The sequence below is a fragment of the Ruditapes philippinarum genome, unplaced genomic scaffold (genome assembly GCF_026571515.1).
Source record: "Ruditapes philippinarum isolate M1 unplaced genomic scaffold, ASM2657151v2 ctg12235_1_1_1_1, whole genome shotgun sequence".
Lineage (NCBI taxonomy): Eukaryota > Metazoa > Mollusca > Bivalvia > Venerida > Veneridae > Ruditapes > Ruditapes philippinarum.
The window spans coordinates 32589-57557 of record NW_026857948.1 but is presented as its reverse complement, the minus strand read 5'-3'; the positions used below and the strand labels follow the sequence as shown (position 1 = coordinate 57557).

The 24969-nt window shown below is 31.5% G+C and overlaps 1 protein-coding gene across 1 annotated transcript in view; it reads right to left on the bottom strand.

The window, feature by feature from the left end:
• LOC132751577 (cell death abnormality protein 1-like) overlaps positions 1-12109 on the bottom strand; it is a 44717-nt gene extending 32608 nt beyond the window's left edge. The window contains exons 1-7 of the mRNA XM_060741758.1: positions 12051-12109; positions 10214-11881; positions 9727-9838; positions 9375-9469; positions 8572-8852; positions 6991-7084; positions 6520-6584 (exon numbers count right to left, since the gene is read on the bottom strand). Coding sequence (XP_060597741.1) covers positions 6520-6584; positions 6991-7084; positions 8572-8852; positions 9375-9469; positions 9727-9838; positions 10214-11881; positions 12051-12105 — 2370 coding nt within the window. The 5' untranslated portion in view covers positions 12106-12109. The remainder of the gene's footprint in view (positions 1-6519; positions 6585-6990; positions 7085-8571; positions 8853-9374; positions 9470-9726; positions 9839-10213; positions 11882-12050) is intronic.
• Positions 12110-24969: the final 12860 nt, after the last annotated feature.

Here is a 24969-nt window from a genome sequence, read left to right as displayed (position 1 = left end):
TATTTGGGGGAAAAATATCCTTTTTTAAGCAAGGGGAAACCCCTTTATTGGGCCGGGTAAAATACATTTGAAAGAATCCCCGGGGGTTTCCCCTCAGTTTATTAAAAATTTTTTGGGCCCGGTTTTTAAATCTTTTTTTATAATTTAAAAGGTATGAAATAAAATCTGAACCAATGGTAAATTTTGGGGCAAATATGTGTATGAAGATAAATAAAAAGGTGGTATAGATAATTTATGTTTAAGGATTGGACAAAGTGTTCATCAAATAATGACAACATTTAAGGTGTGTATATTTCCATATACAAGGAATTGGGAATAACCGGGTTAACTACCTTGTATATTTTTAAATGAATTGTAATTTGTCGTCTGCTTATAAATGATTCTCTGTTATTTCTTCAGCTTTCAATGTTTTCACATCCCGAATGAGAGGAAATGGGACGAGAGCCTTGTGTAGAAACACTTGTTAACTGCTCTACAAAATATTTTAAAACAGACATTTGATTTTTTAGACCTTCAAAACAAGAAAATAACTACACTAAAATTCACGTATATTTATTTTGGAACGCAGGTATGTAAAAATGACGAAATAGAACACCGAGCAACATGGCAATTTGAAAACGAGCAAACAATGATTTGTAGTAACAGGCCAATAAATTTTAAACATAATTTTAAAAAGTATTTAACCCCACATATAGAATACTGGCGCTATAAATTGAAAAAAGAAATTTGTTTTTTTCAAGTCAAATTCGTGGGGAAATGACAACCTAAGTATCGTTTTAAAAAGGCAAACATTTTTACGTTTTGTTTTAAAGTTGATGCAAACTGATGCAACAATGCACATAAAACTTAATTGGTATACCAAAGATATTTGCCTATCTTCAAGTGTTATATATATGTCCAAGACAGCAAATCTGATTCATACACTTTTAATCCTACCTCATTGTAGCATTCATGAAATTCGCGTTATGTCATAAAAAGATGTTTTAACTGAATACCTTCAACGTGTAGTTTTGATAGAATTTACATTCAATATTTGTTATCCATTACTCGGCAAATGTATGGTTTTTATCATAGTTTGGAGACCTTTCTTTTGAAAATGTGTTAGAGTAAAATCGTATGCACATAGAAACACTTTTTGTTTAATTTAAAAGGAAGAAAAATATTAGCTCCTTGAAACTTTAAAATGATGCCTTTATTGGGCTCTTTTTTGTTCTAGGGTTTTAAAATTTTGGGTGAAGGGAAAAAGAAAAGGGGAAGCGAAAAAATATCAAATTAAGGATTTTCGTTCATTTGTGGGTTTTTCAATATTGTGAAACAGAAAACGTTTTTAAATTTTTTTTTAAATTATAAAAAAGAGGAAACACTTTTCCAAACACCCGGGGAAAACCTGATTTAAACACCTTTTTACATAAGGGGGAACCCCTCCTTTTTTCGACCCAAAAAGCCCCCTGGTTTGACGGGGTACCAAAAAGCCCAAATAACGGGGAAACCGAAAATTTTTCCAGTCATTTGTTTCACCTGATCCGTTTTTTCTCCCAGAATGAATCATTACATTGTTAAAAAATGATATAAAATTGAAAAGTGTTTGCAAATCTTTTTCACTTAAGGACAAGCGTTTTTTCAACGACGCCCGTAAGTGCACTTTTGAACTTTTGGGACCAAGAGACTGGTTTTTAATGTGGGCAACAGTTTCCTTATAGGTGGTGAACATTAAACTAATGAAGTTTTCATTAAAAAAATTTCCTCAATGCGTGTAGGAGAATGTGCTTACAAAGACAATATTAAATGGACGCCAAGCCGCACCCGCCAGCCAAAGGGGAAAAAACTATAACATGGCCCGTTCTTTCGAACGGGCTTATACCAAAATTGTCTGTAGGCTTTTGGGAGCTTGGTAAAATTCCCTTTGAAGTTTTACTTAAAAAGATGGTTTTGAACCATGTTGACTCTTTGGGAATGTTTATTCTTTACAAATCGAATACATCCTAACAGAATTTGGTCCTTTTTCCTTCCTGTGTAAGAATGTCAAGACCGATATATGTTCCGGTTCTTCCTACTCCAGCACTTGAAATATAAGAAACAAATAGATAGTACAATCTGATAAAAATCAGTTTACGCATAGGATTTTGAATCCACCTATAAGGGGGTTTCCACCCCACCCAAAAACGGGGTTTTAATGAAAGGGTTGCTCAAAATTTTTTTTTTAAAAGCAAAGTGTTATTAAAACACAATAAATCGGGGCAAATTTTTGTGCACTAAAATCCCTTAAATTGTTTTTTTGTAAACCAATTTTTAAATAAAATGAATAGGTAATGGCCAAAAACAACTGGTTTTATTGGCAGAGTGAACCCTGGGTAATTTAGTAGGTAAAGGCGAAATTGTGTTATTTTCAGACAGGAAAATTATATATTTTTTTATTTCATTATTTTAACCCATAAACTTGAAATAATTGTATTATTGAAATACAATTAATTTTAATATTACAATATACCTTTAAATGAACCCCATAATATGGCCCCTGAAATACACCATGACAATACCCTTTAAATTTTAACCACTTCTGACCTGTATTTATTTAAAGAACCATGTATGATATAATAAATGTATCATTAGTTCTCTTAGATCAAATGAGGTTTAATTATATATTTAGCTTCGAGTATAAGATACTACTTAATTTCTATTGGACCGAGGTAACAGTTCAATTCGACAGAAGGCTCTAGCCGAGTCTAACATAAGTTTTGCAGCAGTTTACCAGTCCAATATTATCAATACGTCCCCTGCTACGCATAAATCAGCGGTTTATTCCACATCATCATTTTGGACATTAAGACAAAACTGTTTTACTTTAATATATTACAGTAAGGTTGAAATAAGTCGTGGCCATGAGATAATATCTAGTGGCCACAAGCTAATAAGTCATGGCCACAAGTAGATAAGTCGAGGCCAAAAGATAATGTCACCCCTATGCCACCGTACATATTTGTACTCTAGAAACGAAAACAATGATTGATGTTGTATGGCATGCATTTGATAAATGATATATTTTTGGACTCTGAAAATGATAATTAGGCTTAATGTTGTACAATATACTTTTGATATACAACGGATGTTTTGGAATCTGAAAATAAAAATGAGGTTATTTGGTATACAAAATGCATTTGACATTGATTTAATGTACTCTGGAAATGCAAACCAGGCTGATATCATATGATTGGGTTTAACAATGATTTCGTTTGAAACGGCACGTGATGCAAATACTGAAAGTTTATTGGTTAATTTTTATTATGTGTGTGTGGAATAACCATGTATACAGTACCTGCAATGAACTATAATTGGTCCACCTAATGTCTTAGGAACTGCAATCACCCTCTGTCTGAACTCTACAAGACTTGTCACCTCCTGGGGAACCCCTTTATCTGGCCATGCTGTGAAGTGTAGTTGAATTATCTGCCTTTCTTTTCTTCCCTGAAAGCAGAAACTTTTATGCAGATACCCATTGATCAGTAAAGAAAACCCTATTGTTCTCAAGACAGTTTCGTTGCGTACGGAAGATGAAGGAGGACATTTAAATCTTTATACTCAAAAGCATTTTTTTCTGATAAGAGGATGTTTAATGGCTTCTATGGTGGTAAAATAACACAAAACGGTTGGAAAATGGATATACAAAATCTATCTACAGTTTGAGATTACGCTACACTAATGTCAACTGTTAACCGGAAAATTAAAATACATAGTTTATGTAAAAGGCAGCATCACGATAATCTTGAACATAATCTCTTTTCTTATTTCTCAATTTTGGAATGAGACAAAGAAAAAATCTTCAGCATGACCTAGGGACTATACCTTTATTATAGTGCAAGTCCTGACAGTATATTCAGCAAACTCTTCAACACTCCGACATTTTACTGTTATATCCCCGTACTCTATCTCCGTATCCTCCTCCGGCCAGTACTGCTCACATTTCATACCCTGATGATAAAAACGTTCCATATTTAACCCGTATCCTGCTAGTACAAATAGTAATTCGCCCTTGTGGCCAGTAAAGATCTAAGCCAGTGTGCTCATCGGCACAATCTGACCAGGCTCTTATCCGCTGGCATCTCAATTTTGTATTTTATATTGAAAACCCTTAAACTTTGAATGGACTGTTCCAAATTCAAAGCAGGACAAATCCATTACTGACATTCTGCAGGTTATTGGTTCAAGACAAAAGTTGTCTCGTTCTTCTCCTTCCGATAGAACGAAGCAGAAAGACAGGAACAAAGAAACCTTTTCAAACAAAGTCTGAACATGTATATTATCAAATAAATGCCATTTTTAAAGAATCAAAATTATTTGGATTAAAACAAACAAAAAATTATAAATGCATTACTAATTGAACTAAAATACATTCTTGTTCAAACAGGATGTAAACAAGGAAATAGTCTGATTTTATTTAACGTAAACGATTCGTCACAACTGAATCATCCCTCTTAAGTACACAAATAAAAAAGTGATAAGGAAAATTTCATGCCTGTATTTATATTTTGATTACTTACAGATGTTTCTTTAAGATTGGTTAACATGACAATAATGTCCGTTTTCTTGTACCATACCATCAGCCAGAACGTGGAGAAGTTAGCAGTGGTCTTTGATGTTGGCCCTTTACATAGAAAAACATGATATCAGACTCCGAACATATACAATAGCAGCACATGTATTAAAGTGTAGAAACATTATTTTGAAGACAGGTCGGAAGTTCGAAAAGAAATAAACAGTGAAAAAAGTTTATATAAAAATATTAAGGAATTCTATCTTGAAATTGATAAGCTGAATTGCGTTTTATGATATTTTGGTCATACGGCAAATACCCTGATAACTTAAAGGGACTTCACTGAAGTTTCTTTTTACATGACGAGAGTGATAATATTATTTTTAAAAAACAACAAAAAAACCACATAAAAAACAAGAAAAATAAACGTTTTATTCATTCAAATTGCACTTTCAATTTAGTTATGAGTAAATTTCTTTATTATCCTTTTCAGATTTTTCCATTTGAAGTGCTTTACTTGATCTATGTAAACAATTCAATGTTTAAGGGCCCTCAGCCTCTTGAATGATATTATACTTTATATATTTTATATTATCTTTCACATAATATTGAACGATATTAGTTCAATGGGCAGAACATCAGGAATTTGGTGTGTTGATGCGGAGGTAACCAAGACTGCAATATTCTAATTTATAATAACCTTATATCAAATTGACATTTTTTTATATTTTATATCACGCGGTGTTTTTTTCCTTATAATTGTTTCATAGAATACGAAAATATAGTAAATCTGAAACATATATCATATTACAAACCAAATAGTGAGTATTGATCGATCAGTGACTGGAATTAAATAGTTAAATAGTTTAAATAATTAAACGGTAAATTTTCATCTGAACAATTTTTGATACATGTCGTAAGGTCTATTTTGCCCGTTTTGAAACGAACAATGGTAGTTTGATAAATCGAGAACTATTTTTCAGAGTTGTACAAACTTGAGATAAACCTATGGTTCCTACTTCAACCCCTGAATTAAAATCTCCTCAAAATAAATAACAGTAATTTTATTGAAATTTATTACAAAGACACAAATTATACCTAAATATTACCTAATGAATGCAATATATTCTTTCTCTTGCAGAAACCCTGAAATATATAAATAGTATAAAACAATGCATCACATCCCAGATATATAATACTAAAAGGTTGTAACGATTAATGTGTTATTATTCTTGAGTTTGTTTTTATAATAAATAGGTACAGGATATATGTTTTATTTATATTATATAATAAAATTAAACAATGCAGGATTAAGGAAGTAAGAAAAGATGAAACATATCCCAAAAGAGAAATACGTATTTAAGATAGTATTTCCATTTAAAACGAATGATAGAAAATGGACGTTTTTTTTATTTCAAAATATAACGCAAAGTGCCAAATATTAAAATCTCACAGTATCAGATCAAGTACCTTCTTGAAAGAAATAACATCTCACAAACGTGAGATGTAATTATTTACAATTTACCTTAAAGCTAAATGCTTCAAGGTGGACAGAAATATTTTCGCATAAACAGACGGGAAAATGAAAAGATGAATAAATCATAAATACCACAATGCGCCTTTAGCATGTTTTATGGAAAAAAAACATGTAAAGAATCTCTCTTTTCCATTGTTTATTAATACATACCAATTTTGCATAATTTAACACATACCTGACACATATATACTTTTAAAGATAATCTTAAAAAACGCAATAGTTCACTTGGCGATCAGTGAAACTAATTTAACATTTTATGTCAATATACATGTCTGTTCTATTGACACTCGTGTGTTCTTTTTTGTTTAGATAACGTGGAATGAAATAAATATTGGGGGGGGGTTACTGTTTTCATGTTCTTTTTACTCTTGAATGTTACAGTAAGACCCTAACAGTCTTGAAGACACGTGATATAAGTTAAAATTTGTAAAAAATATATATAAACTGTACTCACATCTATGTAACAAGCATTTATAAAGAAATCTGGCAGGTCTTGGATGGTCACTCTGGAATGGTCATCTAAAATCAAACTAGACAATTTATTTATGTGACCAGGAAGTAATATATTGGTCGTACAATAAAGAGATTTGTTGCCATCAGGAAGACGGATATTAACTTCGAATTATATATATTGATAATAGTTTTGGTGTTCTATTCTCCAAAGTAAGTAATATATCAGAAACAAAATAACAGTAGAATATTCTTCTCTGAAAATATATGAACATGTAGGTTACAATAAAATTATTGTCAGTTTTCTGCACATTTATCTTAAACGATTTTTGTCCGAACCTTTCATAAATGTGGAGATGTCGTGCTTCATCTGGCAATTATTAATTTTCAACATCCTTACATCTGCAACACTTACTGAAGCTTTAAAGTGCATTTTTATAATATAAGCATATAAACAAATGATTCATTTACTTACAAGGATAAATTCCGTTATACCGGTTCAAGGCCAAATTTTGAGGATCTTTAGCGACGCTGCAGTGTTTTGTCAAATCTAAATCTTTGTTGAGTTTCTACATAATAAGAAAACAAAATTATATAATATAAAATATTATACAAATATTGACCTGTAAGTAATTAGCATTTACGACAATTTATGTTTAGTTCGTATAAGGTCGATAAATTGCGCCACTTTCGTTACATATTTACTTAATCAACAAGCGTGGTTAAATTGTGAGTTATTCGTTTATTTATGGTCGCCAACGGAAACCAACGAGTTAATTTAGAAATAATATTTTGTTGATGGTTATGCGGGATCCGGAACTTTGTCAATACTATATGCTGCATCTGGCGACATGTATAGAAGAACCATTGCTCAAAAGCGTCTTTATAGAGCTATCTAAAAGTCAATTAAATACCGTGTCTATACGTTATTACTTTTGTATGAAAGAAAGAAAAATGCACAAAAATTTATGTAACAATAAACTTCTTTTTACGGTATAGATCTTTATTATTAAGAGTTGAAAGAACCGACAAAAATGTTGAATATTTCAAATGTTGTAATCTTATAACCATTGATAATTATATTAATATAATAGCACGAGATGAGCACACACAATTACAATATCAAGATTCAAACTTTTATTGCAATTACGTATATACACACTTCTAGTAAATAAAAAAGAAAAGATATATGTAAACAAGAAATTTTCGAGAAGCAAAGTATGAAGATGTTCCATTAAAATTAGCATAATCAAAGTAAAATCAACATATTTTTATGAGATAAAATCGCGTGTCAAGTGGTCATTTATTTATCCTTGTTATACCTCGTCGATATATAACGACCATACTAGGAAGTTCAAAGCGTGTGATTTAAGGATATATGACATTTATTATTCAAATTCATCCTGGATCACGCGTGAGATAAAAAAAAATATAGATTAAATAAACACGTTAAAAAAGAATAAGGAAGTCGAATTAATATGGTATTTAAAAACAACACTGTACAAGCCTTTTGTGTGTTTTTTTTAAATAACTAGCAGATGTATGTAGTGATGATTTATGAATATGAAAAAAACTAAAAATATTACATCATGTTCCATTATCTAAATGCATGAAAAAATACTCATAAGTGACGGAAGTTGCATTTGTGGCTAATAAGAACGCCTTATTTTTAATTTTCCTAAGTTTTTTAATTGGCAACAAAATGTTTTCATTTATTTCTGTATGAGGTTTCCGTTGAAGATTTAGGCTTAGATCTAAGTTGTGTTTTTATATCTTCCTTCTAAAATTAAGTGGCGGTTGAAATTATACTTTAATGTAATGAGATTGTATCATTTTTCAAATTATGTGGACCATTTAGTGTATTTAATCAGCAACAACTTGTCATGTAATACTATCCCGTTTAATCAGCGTACAATACTCGCTATGTGTAAAACAAAAATAGGATTTCAATCTCTAAAAATTATATTTAAAATATTTGAAATCTGAGTATTTACATGCTTAATCAGTTTAGTTAATCAATTGTAGCAGCAAATTCAATTTTAGCTTACATACAAACCTTGAATTCAGCGTCGAAGTCCACTTTTCCAGATGTAACATATATAAGTAGGTTGTCTACTTTAATTCTGTACGGACTCTCTCTAATGTTATAGTAGGTATTATCAGCCTTTTTCTCATATTCAACTTCATCTACTTCTACCTCATCAATATCAACTGACGAAGATGTCACAGGGACTGGTGATCTTGGTTTGTTCCCCGACGGCTTTGTGTCTACTGCAGTAGATGGTGGTATACTTAAAACGCTCTTCCTTTCCTTATCTGCCTTTGATGATGGCCTTTCTAGAACAGTACACTAATCTTCGACAACAGTAACAAGTATTTTTTCATGAAAATTCTAACTAAATAGGCAAACATGTAAGCCTTTATATTAGATCAGCCTTATTCACAGATCTTCAAATAGGTTTAAATGGACTAGTTAAAAGTAGAACATATTACATTTGTTTTCTACTAACTGATTGTTAATTTGTTATTTCTTACAGACTTTAGTGGCCCTATAATGTTAAAGCCAATAGTTTAATAGTTAAGTAGTTACATGTCTTTGTAGAAATATATCATTTTTGCATTCTCTTTGGAATGTTAATATATTAAGAATATATCCGAAAGTAAAACACAAAACGTGTTCAAATTTAATACATCTTATTGGTATGATATATTTTAAAATATTCTCAAACAATTTTGGTATTTAAGATTTTCTTATAACTTGATTTGTAATTTCCATTTTTCGCTACATATATTTACGCATAAAATGGCGTCTGAGGAATACAAGGTCAAGTTGCTGTAGTAAAGCAATACAATTGTTACCAGAAATGTTTCCATATGTATGCTTCTTTTCGTCTTCCCTGGTAGACTGAGTACTTTCAAGATCTGAACGTTGTCCTTGAGATTTGTTACTTTGTCTAGTGTAAAAAAACAACAACAAAACCTTAAAATATAAATGGTTTCTTTTTTAATTTAGATTTAAAAGCACCATCAATTGGCAATAAAACATGTGGTTTGTAAAAATTAAGAATGCGACACGAAAAGTATTCACACTGACAACTGGACAAGCATTAATTGATTTACACATACACGCGTCTAGTATCTTTCAAATAAAAAAACCTTGATATATAATGGTATTAAAACTAAAAAAATATAAATAGTTTATAAAGAATACCTTCGTCTGCAGATAAGAAAAACACCAACAATTACTGCTGTTGCTACCAGAACTCCAACGATTGCTCCAACTATTGGTTCAATCAAACTGTCCTGTCTATCTTTATCTTCATCTTAGAACATAGATATTCGATATTAGAGGACTGATGTACATCAGTTGTTCGGTGAAAACGTTTAATTAAAACCTTATAATAACAAAATAAACCTACAAATTCTAGATTTTAAACAACCAAATGTGTACATTGTGTTCTATGATTTGAAAATATCAACATCACTTAAGTGTTTGATTAATTAAAAGAATTGTTAAAATGTATATTATTAAAATTATGCTTCAAATTGATGATATTCCATTGAACAATTACATTTATTTCTAGCCTTAACTGTAGATTTTTAAATTGTTATACCGGTCTGTGTAATTTATACAACTGCTTTGGTTGCGAAACACAATAGGGATATTTAATAGTGATTAAAGAGTAATCGTAACTTACCAGAATCCGAGGAGCAAATGGGGTCATCCTTTACTCTTGTTTTGCAACCTTTTGTACATCTGCCGTCGTCTTGATCACATAGAGTATCGCTGCAATAAACGGAACAGTTCTCAGAACATTGTAAACCATGGAAACCATCAACACAGCCATATAGACACTTTCCGTTACTTTGCTGACATATACTTCCACTTGTTGTTGTTTGAGTCTTGCATGTAGAGGCACATGAAAAGTTGCAACTATCACCATAAAAGTTATCTTTGCAACCATCACAAAGACCAGTTTCGATATGACAGGCCTTTAGACGACAGTTCTGTGGACATTTTTTGTCACATTTGTCCTTAAAGTATCCAGCCTTACATTGTTTACAGGTAGTATCTGATAAACATTTGATACAGTTTTTATTACTTATACAACATCTATCACCAGAATAATTGTCTAAACAACCATCAGAACACGTGCCGGTATCTCTATCACATACATTGTTCAAACAATTATTCGGGCATCTCACGGAGCAAAATGAACCATAGAAACCAAGACGACATCTATCACAGTTCTCTCCATCAAAGTTGTCATGGCAATTTTTACAATTACCGGACTCTTTAAAGCAGCCGTTCTCGTCACAGTTCTTTGGACAGTCACTTTGGCATGACTCCCCATGTTTGCCAGGTTTGCATTGATTGCAATTTCCTCCTTTAAAGTTATCAACACATCCATATGAGCATTCACCATTACTTTTCACGCATTGCTGATTTTTACAGCCAACAGAACAAGATGTGTTACAGTATTGCCCATACCAGCCGATTAAACAAATGTTACATTTATCCCCAACGATCGTGTCTATAGAACATCCGTCAGTACAATTTCCGGAATCTTTTTCACACACGCTACTTTTACACCCTGCGGAGCATTGCTGATCGCACATATTTCCATAATTCCCGGTTTTGCATTTGTCACATCTTACTCCAGAAAAATTAGGAGAGCAATAACAGTTTCCAGTCAGTATATCGCAAGTGTTTGACATACAACCGGCTGAACAACTGTTCTCACAGTTTTGTCCATAATGACCACTTTGACAAAGCGAGCAACTGTTATAGGACGAACATCGTACACACTTGTCTCGGCATTTGTATGTACAGTCATTTAACGAAGGAAGATTGGCGTCGTTCTGGTAACCGTTATAATACCCATCCTTACACGATCCACAATCTGTCCTCGACGAACACGTGATACAGTTGCCTGGACATAAACTTGAACATATATTACTGGTATCGTAATATCCGCCCTTACATGATGCACACTTACCATTATCACAATAGCAATTTTCAGGACAGTAACGATTACTACAATCATTTCCACCATTGTCATTATTATATCCCTCCTTACATGATGTACATGTGGTACCTGACGTGCATGTTTTACATCCGGGTAAGCATGGCGATGTACAGTCTCCAGCACGCCCGGGGTAATATCCATCATAACAAGCAGTACACTCATCTACACCTTTTTCGCATTCTGTACAATTGTGTGTACATAGTTCATAACAGCGTGCACCTCTATGACCATCAATACAGCCTAAATTACAAGCGTTATGAAACCTAAATTTTAGTCCACATGATCTTTGTTTACAGCATACACAATTTTCTTTACAGTTTTCATCAATCTCTGCTCCTGGAAAAAACAATATATTATTGTATTACCACTTCCACTACCACCTGTTTTACTTCATTATGCAATATTTTTCTTTTAATTTGATTTATGTAAATATAGGTCGATTTCAATTTATAAAGTAAAATTTCGCATTACTATCTGTTATAAAGACTGATGTAGATTTAGTTACCTCCTTCTACCTGGTTGTTGCTAACATTTAGCCATATACACCATACAAACAACATCTGAAATTAAACGTGCAACCTCTCAATAATAAATGTACACATACTTGTATTTCTAAGTTAAATCAAGTTTTATAATTTAATAAATAATCATATTGTTTGTACTGAAACAAGTATTGTTTATTCCACTCTTTCAAATATTTACCAAGATTTGAATAGGTTTCATTGAAAATTTGAAACTTACTATATTGACTTTTGATTTGATCACTTTTTCATGCACACACATTCAAAAGAAGAAAGATGAACTGTTTCTCATGAAAACAATTTTTCATTCAGATTAAACTTTATTTTATGTATTGAATTATAAAGAATCATGTAACTTTTTTGAACTACTCTCCAGTTCGCTTGATAGAACACTTCAGTAATGGTGTAACACGAGAACACATAGTTACATGAGTGTGATCCCAGTATGGTTTGTACAAACGGCTCCTGGGTTGAGAAGCTATCGCCTTAACCACTAAGCTCCCAACTTACGCTTCAGTTTTAATAAACTTCATGTTTATCATTGTATTATGTGAATTGTGAATTTGAAATATGAGCTTATTAAAGCAGCACGCCTCTAGATTCATGCTAATTTTCATGAAAATTTTGAAAATGTATTTGAATGTGTAATATTGTGAATTAACCAAAAGGAAGCAATTTACACATAATCAATGACACTTACAAACCACGTTTATTACCAAAAAGTGGTCAAAATATGCATAAATAGCCTTTACTGCGTTAGTAACGCAATTGAAATATAGTTGTAAATACTGAAAAGTCAGTCATTAATCACACATAATACGTGAAATATTACTTGAATCTTTAAACGTTTTACTTTTCCTTACATCTAAGTACATTTTTCTCAAGTATGATTTTATTGAAATATTTGGACTCATCTGGAGGCATGTAGCTTTAAGTAACTAAAGATCTGTTCTTTCACGTATAGCCTTGTCATGAAACATTAATTTTTATAAGTCTAGCGTGACCAATTTTCCTTGCTAATTATTTGTTGAAGATTTTAGAGTTTTGATATCACTATCATTTTACAAAGTAACATATAACTTGAAGAAAATAAATGAAAGTTGACCATCACAGACTTGAATTAATAAAATGAAAACTTCAATTTAGATAAATGATAATATGTAAGATAAAATATTAAGTAAATAAAAGTTTTTTTTATATAATTACCATAAAAACATTGATTTTATGAATTCTAAATGTTAAGAGAAAAGACGAATAGATTCTAAATAAACGAAATTAAAAGAAAACCGATAGCTACGTCAAATACTAGTATATGATTTGAGATAATCAAAAGATTGGTGATGATGTGCAATGTTCATGTCCAAAGAAATTTCGAAATTTCCTTCGGAAGTTTTGTCCGGGGATGTTGTTAAGGAAGTGGTAGCACGGTTCACCAATGAAAGATAAAGGTACCATATGCCTATTGGATCATTAATTACAATATGTTAAGTGTTGAAAAATGAATACTTTCACTCTGGAAAATGTAAATTCAAATTTGTCGCGCCTGTTTTCGTACAAACTTTAATGACTTGCTTAAGACATTTTTTTTCTTAAAAATTTCGTCCTATCACCTTTTTGCATTTACAGGTTTCATGAAACAACCTCTCACTTCTTCCATTATTGACAGTATGATTATATCAATTGAACCTATCTTCAAAACTTTATCAGGACAATACTTTCACAAGATATAACTCTCTAGGAACTACTGAGTTTATACTATGACACATCATGGGCGTTATCACTATCTTATTCGCAAGGACAAATGCCACACAGTTACCTCGTCTGAGACAGAAATCTCAGTGTTTATCTCTGTTAGACTTTGTATCTATGTACACACTATACGAGTGTAAATATTTTTACTGTCTCATTGGACAATTCTTCTTAAACTATTAAGTTCCGGACTACGACACGCGTATTTCAGATACAGATGATCGCATGTGAGCATCATTATACAGAGATCATCCAGCCAATAAGCAATTTTCTATTCAAGATACAAACACTAGTGTTTTACTTCGTAGCCAATACACTAAGGTTTAAGTAAAAGACACATTTGAGATATATATCAAGACCAAACCAAGGTGTGTTTATTTCCTTCGAGAGACATTTATTGGTAACAAAACATCTAACGATTTCTACTAGTCTTAAGCCAAGTTATAATACTTATCGTATTTGATCTAGCATACAACTGAACGATTTATATTCTAACAGACATGTTCGTCATTCCCGGTTTGAATCATTTCAGGAATGAAGCAAAAAACACTCTAACACTTATCAATCAAGTAGCTTTTTATTATAATCTATATTGGTGTGATCATTTGACGAGTGATGGGGTTATTAGACATTGTGCCGTATTTCACCAATAGTATAGATTTCAGTGGATTAACCTACGGTAATATAAAATTGTGTGCCCAATGATAAAGTATGTTAATGAAACCAATCTCAATGCTTCCAATATCCGCCCGAGTGGTTTGAATAATATCTTGTCCAACAATGAAGGGTCAGTCTTGTCTTGACATGATTACATAAACTGTTATGACAGTCGTTAGATTTAGCATTCCGTGTTACCATCGATTATCTTGATCTCCTTTTAATTTAGTGAGTTGAGACGACATTTCATTTATTGATAATGCTACACTGTAAATCTCGAAGGATGTGTTATAAATTTAGAGACTTGAATCAGAAAATGATAAATGTATAAAAATAGACTCCCCCCAAACAGATGATAAAATATTGACAAATTCAAGTGCGTTTCACAATCATTTTAATATTGTGAATTTTAATCAGGATGACAACACACATGTGTGTTTTTTCAGTATTGAACATAATCTATTGTTAAATAAGTGTCTCATGATCGCCAGGTGTGTGAATTTCAGACACATCGTAATTTTTGTTTGGAACGTTAATAGAAGTATCGAACAAAAATTATCACACTAAAAAATCTAATATTTGCTCCAAGTGGATATCAAACATTATATAAAACTCGAACAATATTATCTATATATAAGTTTTATATAAACTTAAGAATACTTATCTATACAAAGCGGATCCAACTAATAACCAAATCAAGTAGCTATCACTCATATAATGTATATTTTGAAATAGAAAACTTTAATATAATACGTATTCAATAATGCAATATCATTGACAAATGGATATATACTTTTATATTACATTACTTTTCATTATAAATCAATCTTTTTACATTAATAATGATTTCAAACATAAATATCTTGTATTTAATTGGAAAAGAAGTATGATTGCAAAAACTTATCACACTATTTGTATTTGAATTCAGATATAGGAACAATCTATCATCAAAATAACCTAGTCAATTAAGCTTAATTAAGATCACAACTTGAACATATTATAAATATATAGATAATTCATATTAGAACACAATCTATGCGTGGTAGTTTTCAATAGCTTTAATTATATATTACAAAATTTCAACTCATTTTCTTGTTTAAAAAGTCTCCTGCCTATAAGCCATATGAGTTCATAGTAAAGATTTGTGATTACACCTTTTAAACCTTGCTCAGATTAACTTCTAGATTTAATAACACAGTTTCGTCTAAGGGGTGATGGTTAGCGGTCACCATTTAACAGTTATGTTGTCTGAGCAACACTGCGAAAGAAAAGACAATCAGATTAAACCTCGACGGCAAGCTATCATACAATTCGTCTGTATTTTTTTTCGGGTGATTTCTTACAAGAAATATCTTGTTTTTCAATCTTATTTTCGATAACGTTATAAGAATACGTAGCGAGAGCTATTAGTGTAAAAACTTTTAATGCGGTAATAATATAGTAAATTATACGGGATCACAACCTGAAAAATTATATATCAGTGATCCCAATTATCATGAAATGTGTTTAGCGAAAAACATTATTTCTGGTTGACATCACGATACAACTTCGTTAGATTGTATATCAAGTTTTAACTAGGTTATTGGTGCACAATCTCAGCATTAAACGATAATGACTGTCATACTGCATGTATTTTCTCAATTCTTCGAGCGCCTACTCACAATCTTTCTCTCTTTGTGACATTGCGATAGAAATTTTTGTAACTCAATCTTATATTATCATCTTACTAACTACGAAATTCCGTATTTCGTTTAGCTCGTAAAATTATCAGGATCTCTATTGTATACTACTAGCCAAGAGTTCCAATTCTTATTATCCCATGCTCATATTTTTGTCTGAGAGCTCGTACGCAATGCTTGCTACTATTCAAGACGATAAGTGGATTAAGATATCAGGGTCCCCGACACATGTAGAATTTTATACATGCAGACGACAGAATTATTACTGTAGCTATTCTTGTAAATTATTCCTCGCTGGTTGTAATTTAGCTTAGAATATAAATCTTATATATCATTACAAATGAACGACCTGAGCTTGATCATTGATCAAGAAAGTATCGTATTTGTCAGTTTTATCATCTATTAACATTTGCCGAATAATGTTATCTCCTCGTGCATATCATTATGTTGATGACTTGATAAAATCTAACTGTTTGATATCAGCATTTTGTTGGTCATAATATTCTTTTTCTACTTTTCTTTTTCTTTCTGTAACCGAATATTTTAATTTCTGTAGTCCAAGATGGATGGAGCATAAATTGCTTAATACTTTACAACAATCTTGAGTGTATCCTTTTCAACAAATGAATTCCTTTTTGCTTTCAGATTTCTCGCACTTTTTGAAAATCTCATATTCTGGTAATTCGGATGACGCATTATAAAGTGCCAGCTCTTGTACATGAGATTGATCAGAGAAGATATTGTATGAATGTTGCTTATTGATATACCACCTCCGTATAGAAAAGATCTGCTGGTCTCGTGTATCTTGATTCCACAAGTTATTACACGACATTTATGTAATTTCAATATTGTGAATTCTCTTAGCTGTGCGAATTATGTGGTGTGGATCAGTACGTCTTCTGTGAATATCATACAATTGTATGTGCTAGGTAAAAATAAAAATCAGCTTACCACTCACAGTCTCGAATGATCTAATCATTAATTCACCACTTACCCATGTCATTCATTCAGTTCTCTCTTTCTGTCTCTCCTTTTATTCACTTGCTATCATTTCATTCGAGTCCTACTCATTCATCTCTTCAAAGTTGCGATTCATTTCCATATTATTTGTCTACTCAAATTTTCTTCATATCACCTAATTATCAATTCATTTATATTTTCATCTTCATTATTCATGGCTTTTCTTGCACAATCTTTAAAATCAATTCATCTCCATTTACTCATCAATTATCATTATCATCTACGTTCTGAGTTTCATTCTCATTAGTGTCGATATCGTCCATTTACGTTCCCTGCTCCAATAACACAGACTTATTCAATAAGCTATAGATAACATTTTTCATACCACTCATAATTAAACGCAGTTTCATATTCTGCCTATGGATCTTTATATTAATTCTCATTTATATTGTATTATTTACTATATTGAAGTTAGAGTTATATATAGTAAAGTACATACCCATTTTATGCCTTTTTGTTTTGTGGCCACTTTACTTTATCAATCTCAATATAAATAATTGTGTGTCTTGATTCATAGTAAATAATTCAGTCTCCGGATCCAGATATTGAATATCCTCAATTATCTATGTCATTTCGTCCTCTCTAGTTTCATTTCTAGTACAATTGTATTTTCTTGCATTGCATATTCATTCTCATATTGATCTATGCTATGCTATAATCTAGGTTACTTTTCTATCTACATAAATAAATCTCTATATTCTGAATCACATGATCAAGACACTCATATCATTCACTCTGCAGTATATTACTTTCCAATTTCTAATCTCTATTCATTCCGTCCTCTATTTTCTCAGTATTATTGTTTATGTATATACAATGTAATCAGATTCAAGTACAAATCTCCATTACCTATCCTTGGCGATATTTCTGTTAATCTTCTCACTCATATACATTCACCGTCCATGCAATTCCATAGATATCATTACTCTCTATTTTTATTCAACATAAACATTCAATATATTTCTCAGTTTGCTACTCTAGATCTGAATAGTCATCTATATTTATTTCATTTATTTTAATAAGTTTTAATTACATATTATTCTTACAATATGTAATATATAATAAATCATTGTGATAATGCTAAGAATATTATCATTAAAGTCTGGAATATCATGTAATAAATTAATCTTGTACAAGACGAGATCATAAATAAAATCAAGCTCTAGCGCGTAATTGGGATAGTACAGATGAAAAAACTCTCTGATGACGAACTATCTCTGAACGCTGAAATTATCTTTTTTCCTCTCCTCTCGCTAATTTTGATCTATTTTACGGTAACAGCTCTATTTATTCAGTCTTCATTTAATGACATAATAGTTTGATTGTAAATAGCCATTCTGCTGATCAATAGTCAGATACCTAAATGTTCCTACTCTCTTTCCAACATTTCATAGCTTAAGCGTGTTGTAGGACTTAGACGAGATTGATAGACTAACACCTGCTCAGGTCCTATTAACACAAACGTTCCTCTACTTTGGTCATACATAACATAATTATGTGATACTCGCTGTCTCCAGTATGCACGATAATACTAATCTCCTCAAGAATGAATTATCAGGTGTACTGTACCGTCGAGAACTTCATTAACATTTCCTTATTGCTGGAAAACGCAATCCTTTGTCATGGTGTGCCTTGAAACTTTTTAATAGGAATTGACAATATACATATACTAAAAATATTGTAATTTTACTGATCTACGTTACTATAACTGTAGAGATACGGAAATATCCAATAATATTATTTATAATAATAAAAGTTAATTATTATAGCTCGAATATTTAAGAATATTATGAGGGGTAGTATCATCCGTATTTCTGAAAAATTATGATAATGTATAGGTAATTAATGTACATATTAGAACGAGTATTTAACTTGGAGATATAATCATGTTGTGTTAGATTTAATAAATCGCATAGATTTTACTGAGACAATAATGCCAAACCTTGAATAATTGACCAGTTCAAAGATAGATATTTGTAATTGAAATGTGGTAATGATGACTAAATATGAAACTATAAGGTAATTGTAATTATGGTATAGCTTATGTTCGAATGTACTCTCGAGATGCTGCTTCATTGAATTGAATGATTGTTTTTGTTTATCTTGAAATTTAGTTTGTTTGTAGACTAGATGAAAGAAACGAAACGTACTCATTGATGTCGTGAAATCAAGATTATATGAATGTGATGCAATTTAAGAAATGAACGTGATTGTGATATACCTATATTATGCAGCAAAATAGCACTTGTGATATGAGATAGGTCATGCACTCTAGAGTTTTTGCTCAAGCATGTATGATCGTGCACTTAAGCCAATGATGAATTCATAATAGACGATATTGCGTGTCATGAAAACTTATGAATGATGGATGCATGGAGACATGAATGAATGTAATGAATGAAAAAATGATGATGAATGAAATTGAATGAAATGAATGAATGAAGACAGATTATCATTGGTTTGATTTTTATTTACATAGAACGAGTACAAGTATTATATTATTATAGCCTATTTTATTAATAAAATAAATTAAATAGATAAATAATTAACTAAAATCTTATAAAATATTTAGTGTAGATAAATGAAGTACGATTATGGATCAGGAGTGTATGCTACTATGTATCCAACATGAACTATATTTATATGCATTCGAAAATTGAAATTGATTAATATTGTCGTAAATTTATGTTAACTTCAATAGATGGTTATTGGGTAACATGATTTGTGATTGATTGTAATTGTAGATGGTCACCATGAATAGAGGCTCAAAGAGAAAATGGGCAATGAACAATGCGTCACAATCATGTCTGGGCACATAGATATGAAATCAAATATTTGAAAGTTTGATGATTTTGTATTTCGCCCTGATTTAATTTCGGGCGGAGTCTTCATCGTAGATTCAGATGAGGCGAGTGAATAGTATAACAATGCAAACTGAGACGGCAGTATATGTTTAAAGAATGATCGAATGATTCTTACTGCGTGTGTACCAATGATCATTGAGATCGTAATTGAATATGAATTCTATGGATACTGTGATCAATGCTGATTGAGTGATGATTTGTCATTGCTTGGAGATATTGATTCATTATAATTTTGACAGTGAAAGTCAGGATCATACGATTTTCAACATGTATTTCTACTTAACACGTAAACAAGTGATTCCTTTAATATCTGATGAATGTGTGGACATCCGAAGCTAATTTCTCTTTATCGTTAGGAGTAGTTATCACCTAAATATATATTTTTGACATGCTCACGATTATTGCACAAATTCACATGGATTGACGATTTTTTCATTTATTAATGTTTTAATTTTTCTAGATCGTTGATACGTATCCACATTTCATTTTTAATTTATCATTCTCATGTTTGGCTACCTACTACAGATCATAGTGATGTCATCAGTATTTAACTATAAAGCTTGATTAGGAACAGTGCTTCATAGATAATTGCAAGTTACGCTCATGAGATAAACTAACTCATTGATTTCACTCTAGTGTAGCTATAGCAAAATTGATCTCAAGAATATATACGTACCCTATTGTACCATTCGTCCAATACTCTGCATATCTCGAGTTAATGATATTGCACTACGATTACTCTCATCAGCGGTATCTCTGAAGCTTAACGAGTAAGAATATTCTCGTTGGTATGACGCATGTTTTATCACATTCCGTCTCGGATGTCTTTGCAGGCTTTCTTTGATAGCTGACTGACAGTTCTCATTTTCGCACATTGTGTGAGTTAGCATACTAAGAAAATACACTGGATTTTGCTGTTTTCTACGCAGTAATACGTCAGTAACTATAATCCGTATAATTATTAATATATGTGTATATCTGCGCAAACTATGCTTGTAATGTACATTAAAAACTTGGATTCCTTTACGTTAAAATTTAATCAAACTGATATGTACGGAAGAGTTCGATTATATCCATGCCAATATTTACCCCGTAAGTGTATAAAGTTGATTCTGTAGTGTCATATTACGAGGAGTTTGTGGCGTCCACTTTAGGTATTCGTATTATTTCTTATACTGTATCGAATAATACCGTGATATGTTAGGTCAAAATACGAGTTGACTCTATCTACTTCTCTCGTTTTGGATATTCAAGTTTCTGCTCGGACATATTATATATAGCATGTCGTGATTGTCATTGATATAATGATTAATAACGGAAAGCTTTCCGCTTGTTCTCTTACTCCGGTATGATTATATCCATTGTCTTTTCTCGCAGGAGTGTTGTCAAACCTAACAACTAAGTTAAGAATAGTACTCTTCACTAAACAAGCCAGTAAACCCCTAGACTGAAAGAGTTGTGATCACTGTGATAATACTACTGACAGAGTATAAAATTACTTATAATGATTTAAAGTAATATCTTACTGCTAATTTGCTGAGCTTTTATATATTTTTTAATTAAGCTATTATTGTATATATACTTTTTGTATAAATCTTAGACATTGATTAGTAGAGTTGACTAATTAATTAAAGCTTTATGTGATAGTGTTGATGTGTGAAGCTTTTTTATTTAACATAATATTGAAGTAGTTCTTGAACAAATATTAAATTCAATTCAAGCTATACGGACATAACATGATGATATGTTCAAACTATATATTCTAGTAAAAGCATGTTTTTGAATTATGTTTTAGTAATTCTTTTATATTCAAATATCGAGTTGCGAAGTTCTTTGTAATGGGTTCAATTTTTCAGTTGTGACTAACACGAAGACTACTGTCTGTTCTAATCTATTTAAAATGCATATTCATTGTAGTAGATGGGTGTTAGAGTGTGTGTTACATAGTGTTATACATATGTGCAGTTTAATTTTCATTCTTTTATTTAGATATATAGTTCTGTCGAACTTATGTACATCTAAATTCTCATAACATACTAAATGCGACTGGTGTCCTGTAAGTTGAATAGTACCTGTGCTGTGATGCTAAGCCTGATTAAACTAGTTTGTTCTAGGTGAAGATATTGTTCCCTCGATCTCGAACTCTATAGGGGATACTATATAACGTTTGATGTGATCGATTATATCATAGAGTGTGTGTTGTAAACTAAAGGTTGCTGATACTGATGACTTCTAGGATGGATATCTATCTAAGATATAAGATACATTATATTGTGTCTTATAAACTATTACACTAGTTTGCTATCGTAATTATTAATATCATAGGTGGTTAGTTGTTCTTCACATAACAAAAACTAGCGTCTGTGTCTTCACCGTAAAAACTATATGTGTGTGTTTCGTACCTACCAACCCTCCCTGTGTACTCTTAATGACACATGTTTATAAATGTTGTAGTATGATGAATCTGATCAAATACGTTCTTTAATTATGTTGTTTAGACTTACCCATAGTGAGGGATCAAAAAGGAAATTTTATGTTTCATGAAAAATCTTACTGTAGGTAATAAAACCTTGCAGCAAGTGTGGTCTGGAAGTGTATTTTAAAAACTTGGTGATTGCGTACTTGGAATTAAATGTATTACATGATGTGTGCTCTGTGACTTTATCTCATATCGTGTATGCAGATATACATAGGTGTGTTGTCTGATAAACAGCTTTTGACCCAAGTTTTTAGTAAACTTCTCATCAAACTATTGTTTGTCTGATAAGTCCACCTGGTGTGTCTGATACATTGCATTGTATTGTGTTGATTATTGATTGAATACTTTTCGTGGTCTCGTAGCATAACCTTTGTGAATGGTTGGTTACTAGAGATTTGAACACCTGAAGGTATTGCCGCCAATTTTTAGCATTATATTAATGATATACATGCTAAAACTAATAAGTGTCAGCCAGAATAGTATAACCGTGTGGTTCTGTTATAAAAACGTTCAGGTTTGCTCTGTGTCTCTATTAATCTGGGTTCGGTTTTCGATTAAAAATGATGTTGTTGGTCTGGATCAAAAACTTTTTCGTGTGTGCTAGAATAAAAACTCCTAGAGTAGACTTAATGTTACTGTAACTACAACTATAAAGTGAAAACTCGTGAGTATTATTAACACCTTAGTTTGAGATGTTGAATGTCTGATTCATAACTTTGAATGTCGATTGTTCCTGAGCTAAAAACCTAACTAAGGTGAGTAGTTTATCTGATAAACATGGTGTGTACTCTATTTGGAGAATTGGATTATCAAAATTCTCTCAGCGCGTTCTGAATAAACTTTGGAGGTCCTGTGTCTGATAAACTTAGTGGGTCTGATATGACCTCAAACATAATGAAGTGTTGTCAACACTGATAAAACCTGGGTGTGCTGATAAACTAGGAATCTTTAAATTTTGTCTTCGTTAATATCACTAATCCTACGTTGTGTCGATAAACTTAGTGTGTTCTTGGTTGAAACTTATCGCAATATGTTATTTGATTGTTAATCATTTGAGAGTTTGTCTTGAGAGATAAACTTATGGTTAAGATTGCTGGATAACTTAGTGGGCGTATGTATATGATGTGCTTTGAATATCGTGCGGGTATTTTCATTTTGTAGGTGCACTATTAACTTAGCTATAAGATGTATCTATATTCAAAACTGAGTGTGGCCTAAGAAAAATAAACTAAACTAAAATGTGTCTGAATAACGATACCATAATAAACTGTGTTACTGAATAATCTTACTCTATAGCAACTGCTTATGGTTTTTTCTAGGACTTAAAACTAAGTAGAAGAATCACTACTGTGTCTGAGATACATTAGGTGTGCTCCTGATAAACTTAGTGTAGTTGTCTGAATACTTTCGGTATGTTGTCGTGTTAAAACCCGGGCCTGTGTCTGTATTAACAATTAGTGTGATCTTGATAAAAACTGGGTTCTGATACAACCTCGGGCATGTGCTATTTATAACATCAGAGTTGCACATTCAGCAATTAAAACGCGCAAACAAAGCTACTAACTTTTATACGAATATATTATACATATAAGCAGTCAGCATAATAAGTCTGATGTTCTACGTTTATATTGCAAGACCGTATATAAAAGCTTCTCTTTTTCATTTTGTCAGTTTGTGATATTAAAAACATAAATCAATGTTCTTACTTGTCCTGACGCTGTACCAGCACTTTACAATTCGATCACATCTTCAATTGGTGTCTGAGAATATCACTGGCGTTTGTCTGATGATATATCTCTAGTTGTGTTAATGAATACAAATTCAAATCTATATTTAACTCACTCATTGATTTTTTCGGTTTATTTATAATCTGACAAATTCTTGCAATAAAAAGATATACACTGCATGATTAATTAGTCAGCAGGTTGTAGACAACACAATTTGTGTTATTTTACATTTACGCTATACGGTATCTTCACTTTTGAACATCTTGAAATTAAGTTCTAATTTCAAGCGTTAAGCACTTCGTAATGTGGCCCTTAACTCAGGAAATATTAACTTTTACTAATACATAGTCAGATAAAGCAAATGACATAGGATCTCTCAGAGTCTATTAATTATGATATCATAGTAATTTAACCCAGCTTATTCTGGTGAGTTTTATATAACTTCAGTTTATGTGATTACTCATGTCCATATTTGTTCTAATGTTACATCACTGTTGGATATTATCGGTTAATATTATGCTAGTTTTTTTTAACTTACTCATATTATCAGATGAAACTAAGCGTCTAACTGAATAATATTATACTTCTTTTTTGATTTAGAATCTTTTTGATTTTAATTATAGTAGATATTAACAAGTTAGTGATGCTCTTATATTCTAGCTTTATTTGACTTAGATAGATGAGGATTATTTTAGTATACTCCGTATAATTACATGTGTGGAACTTGA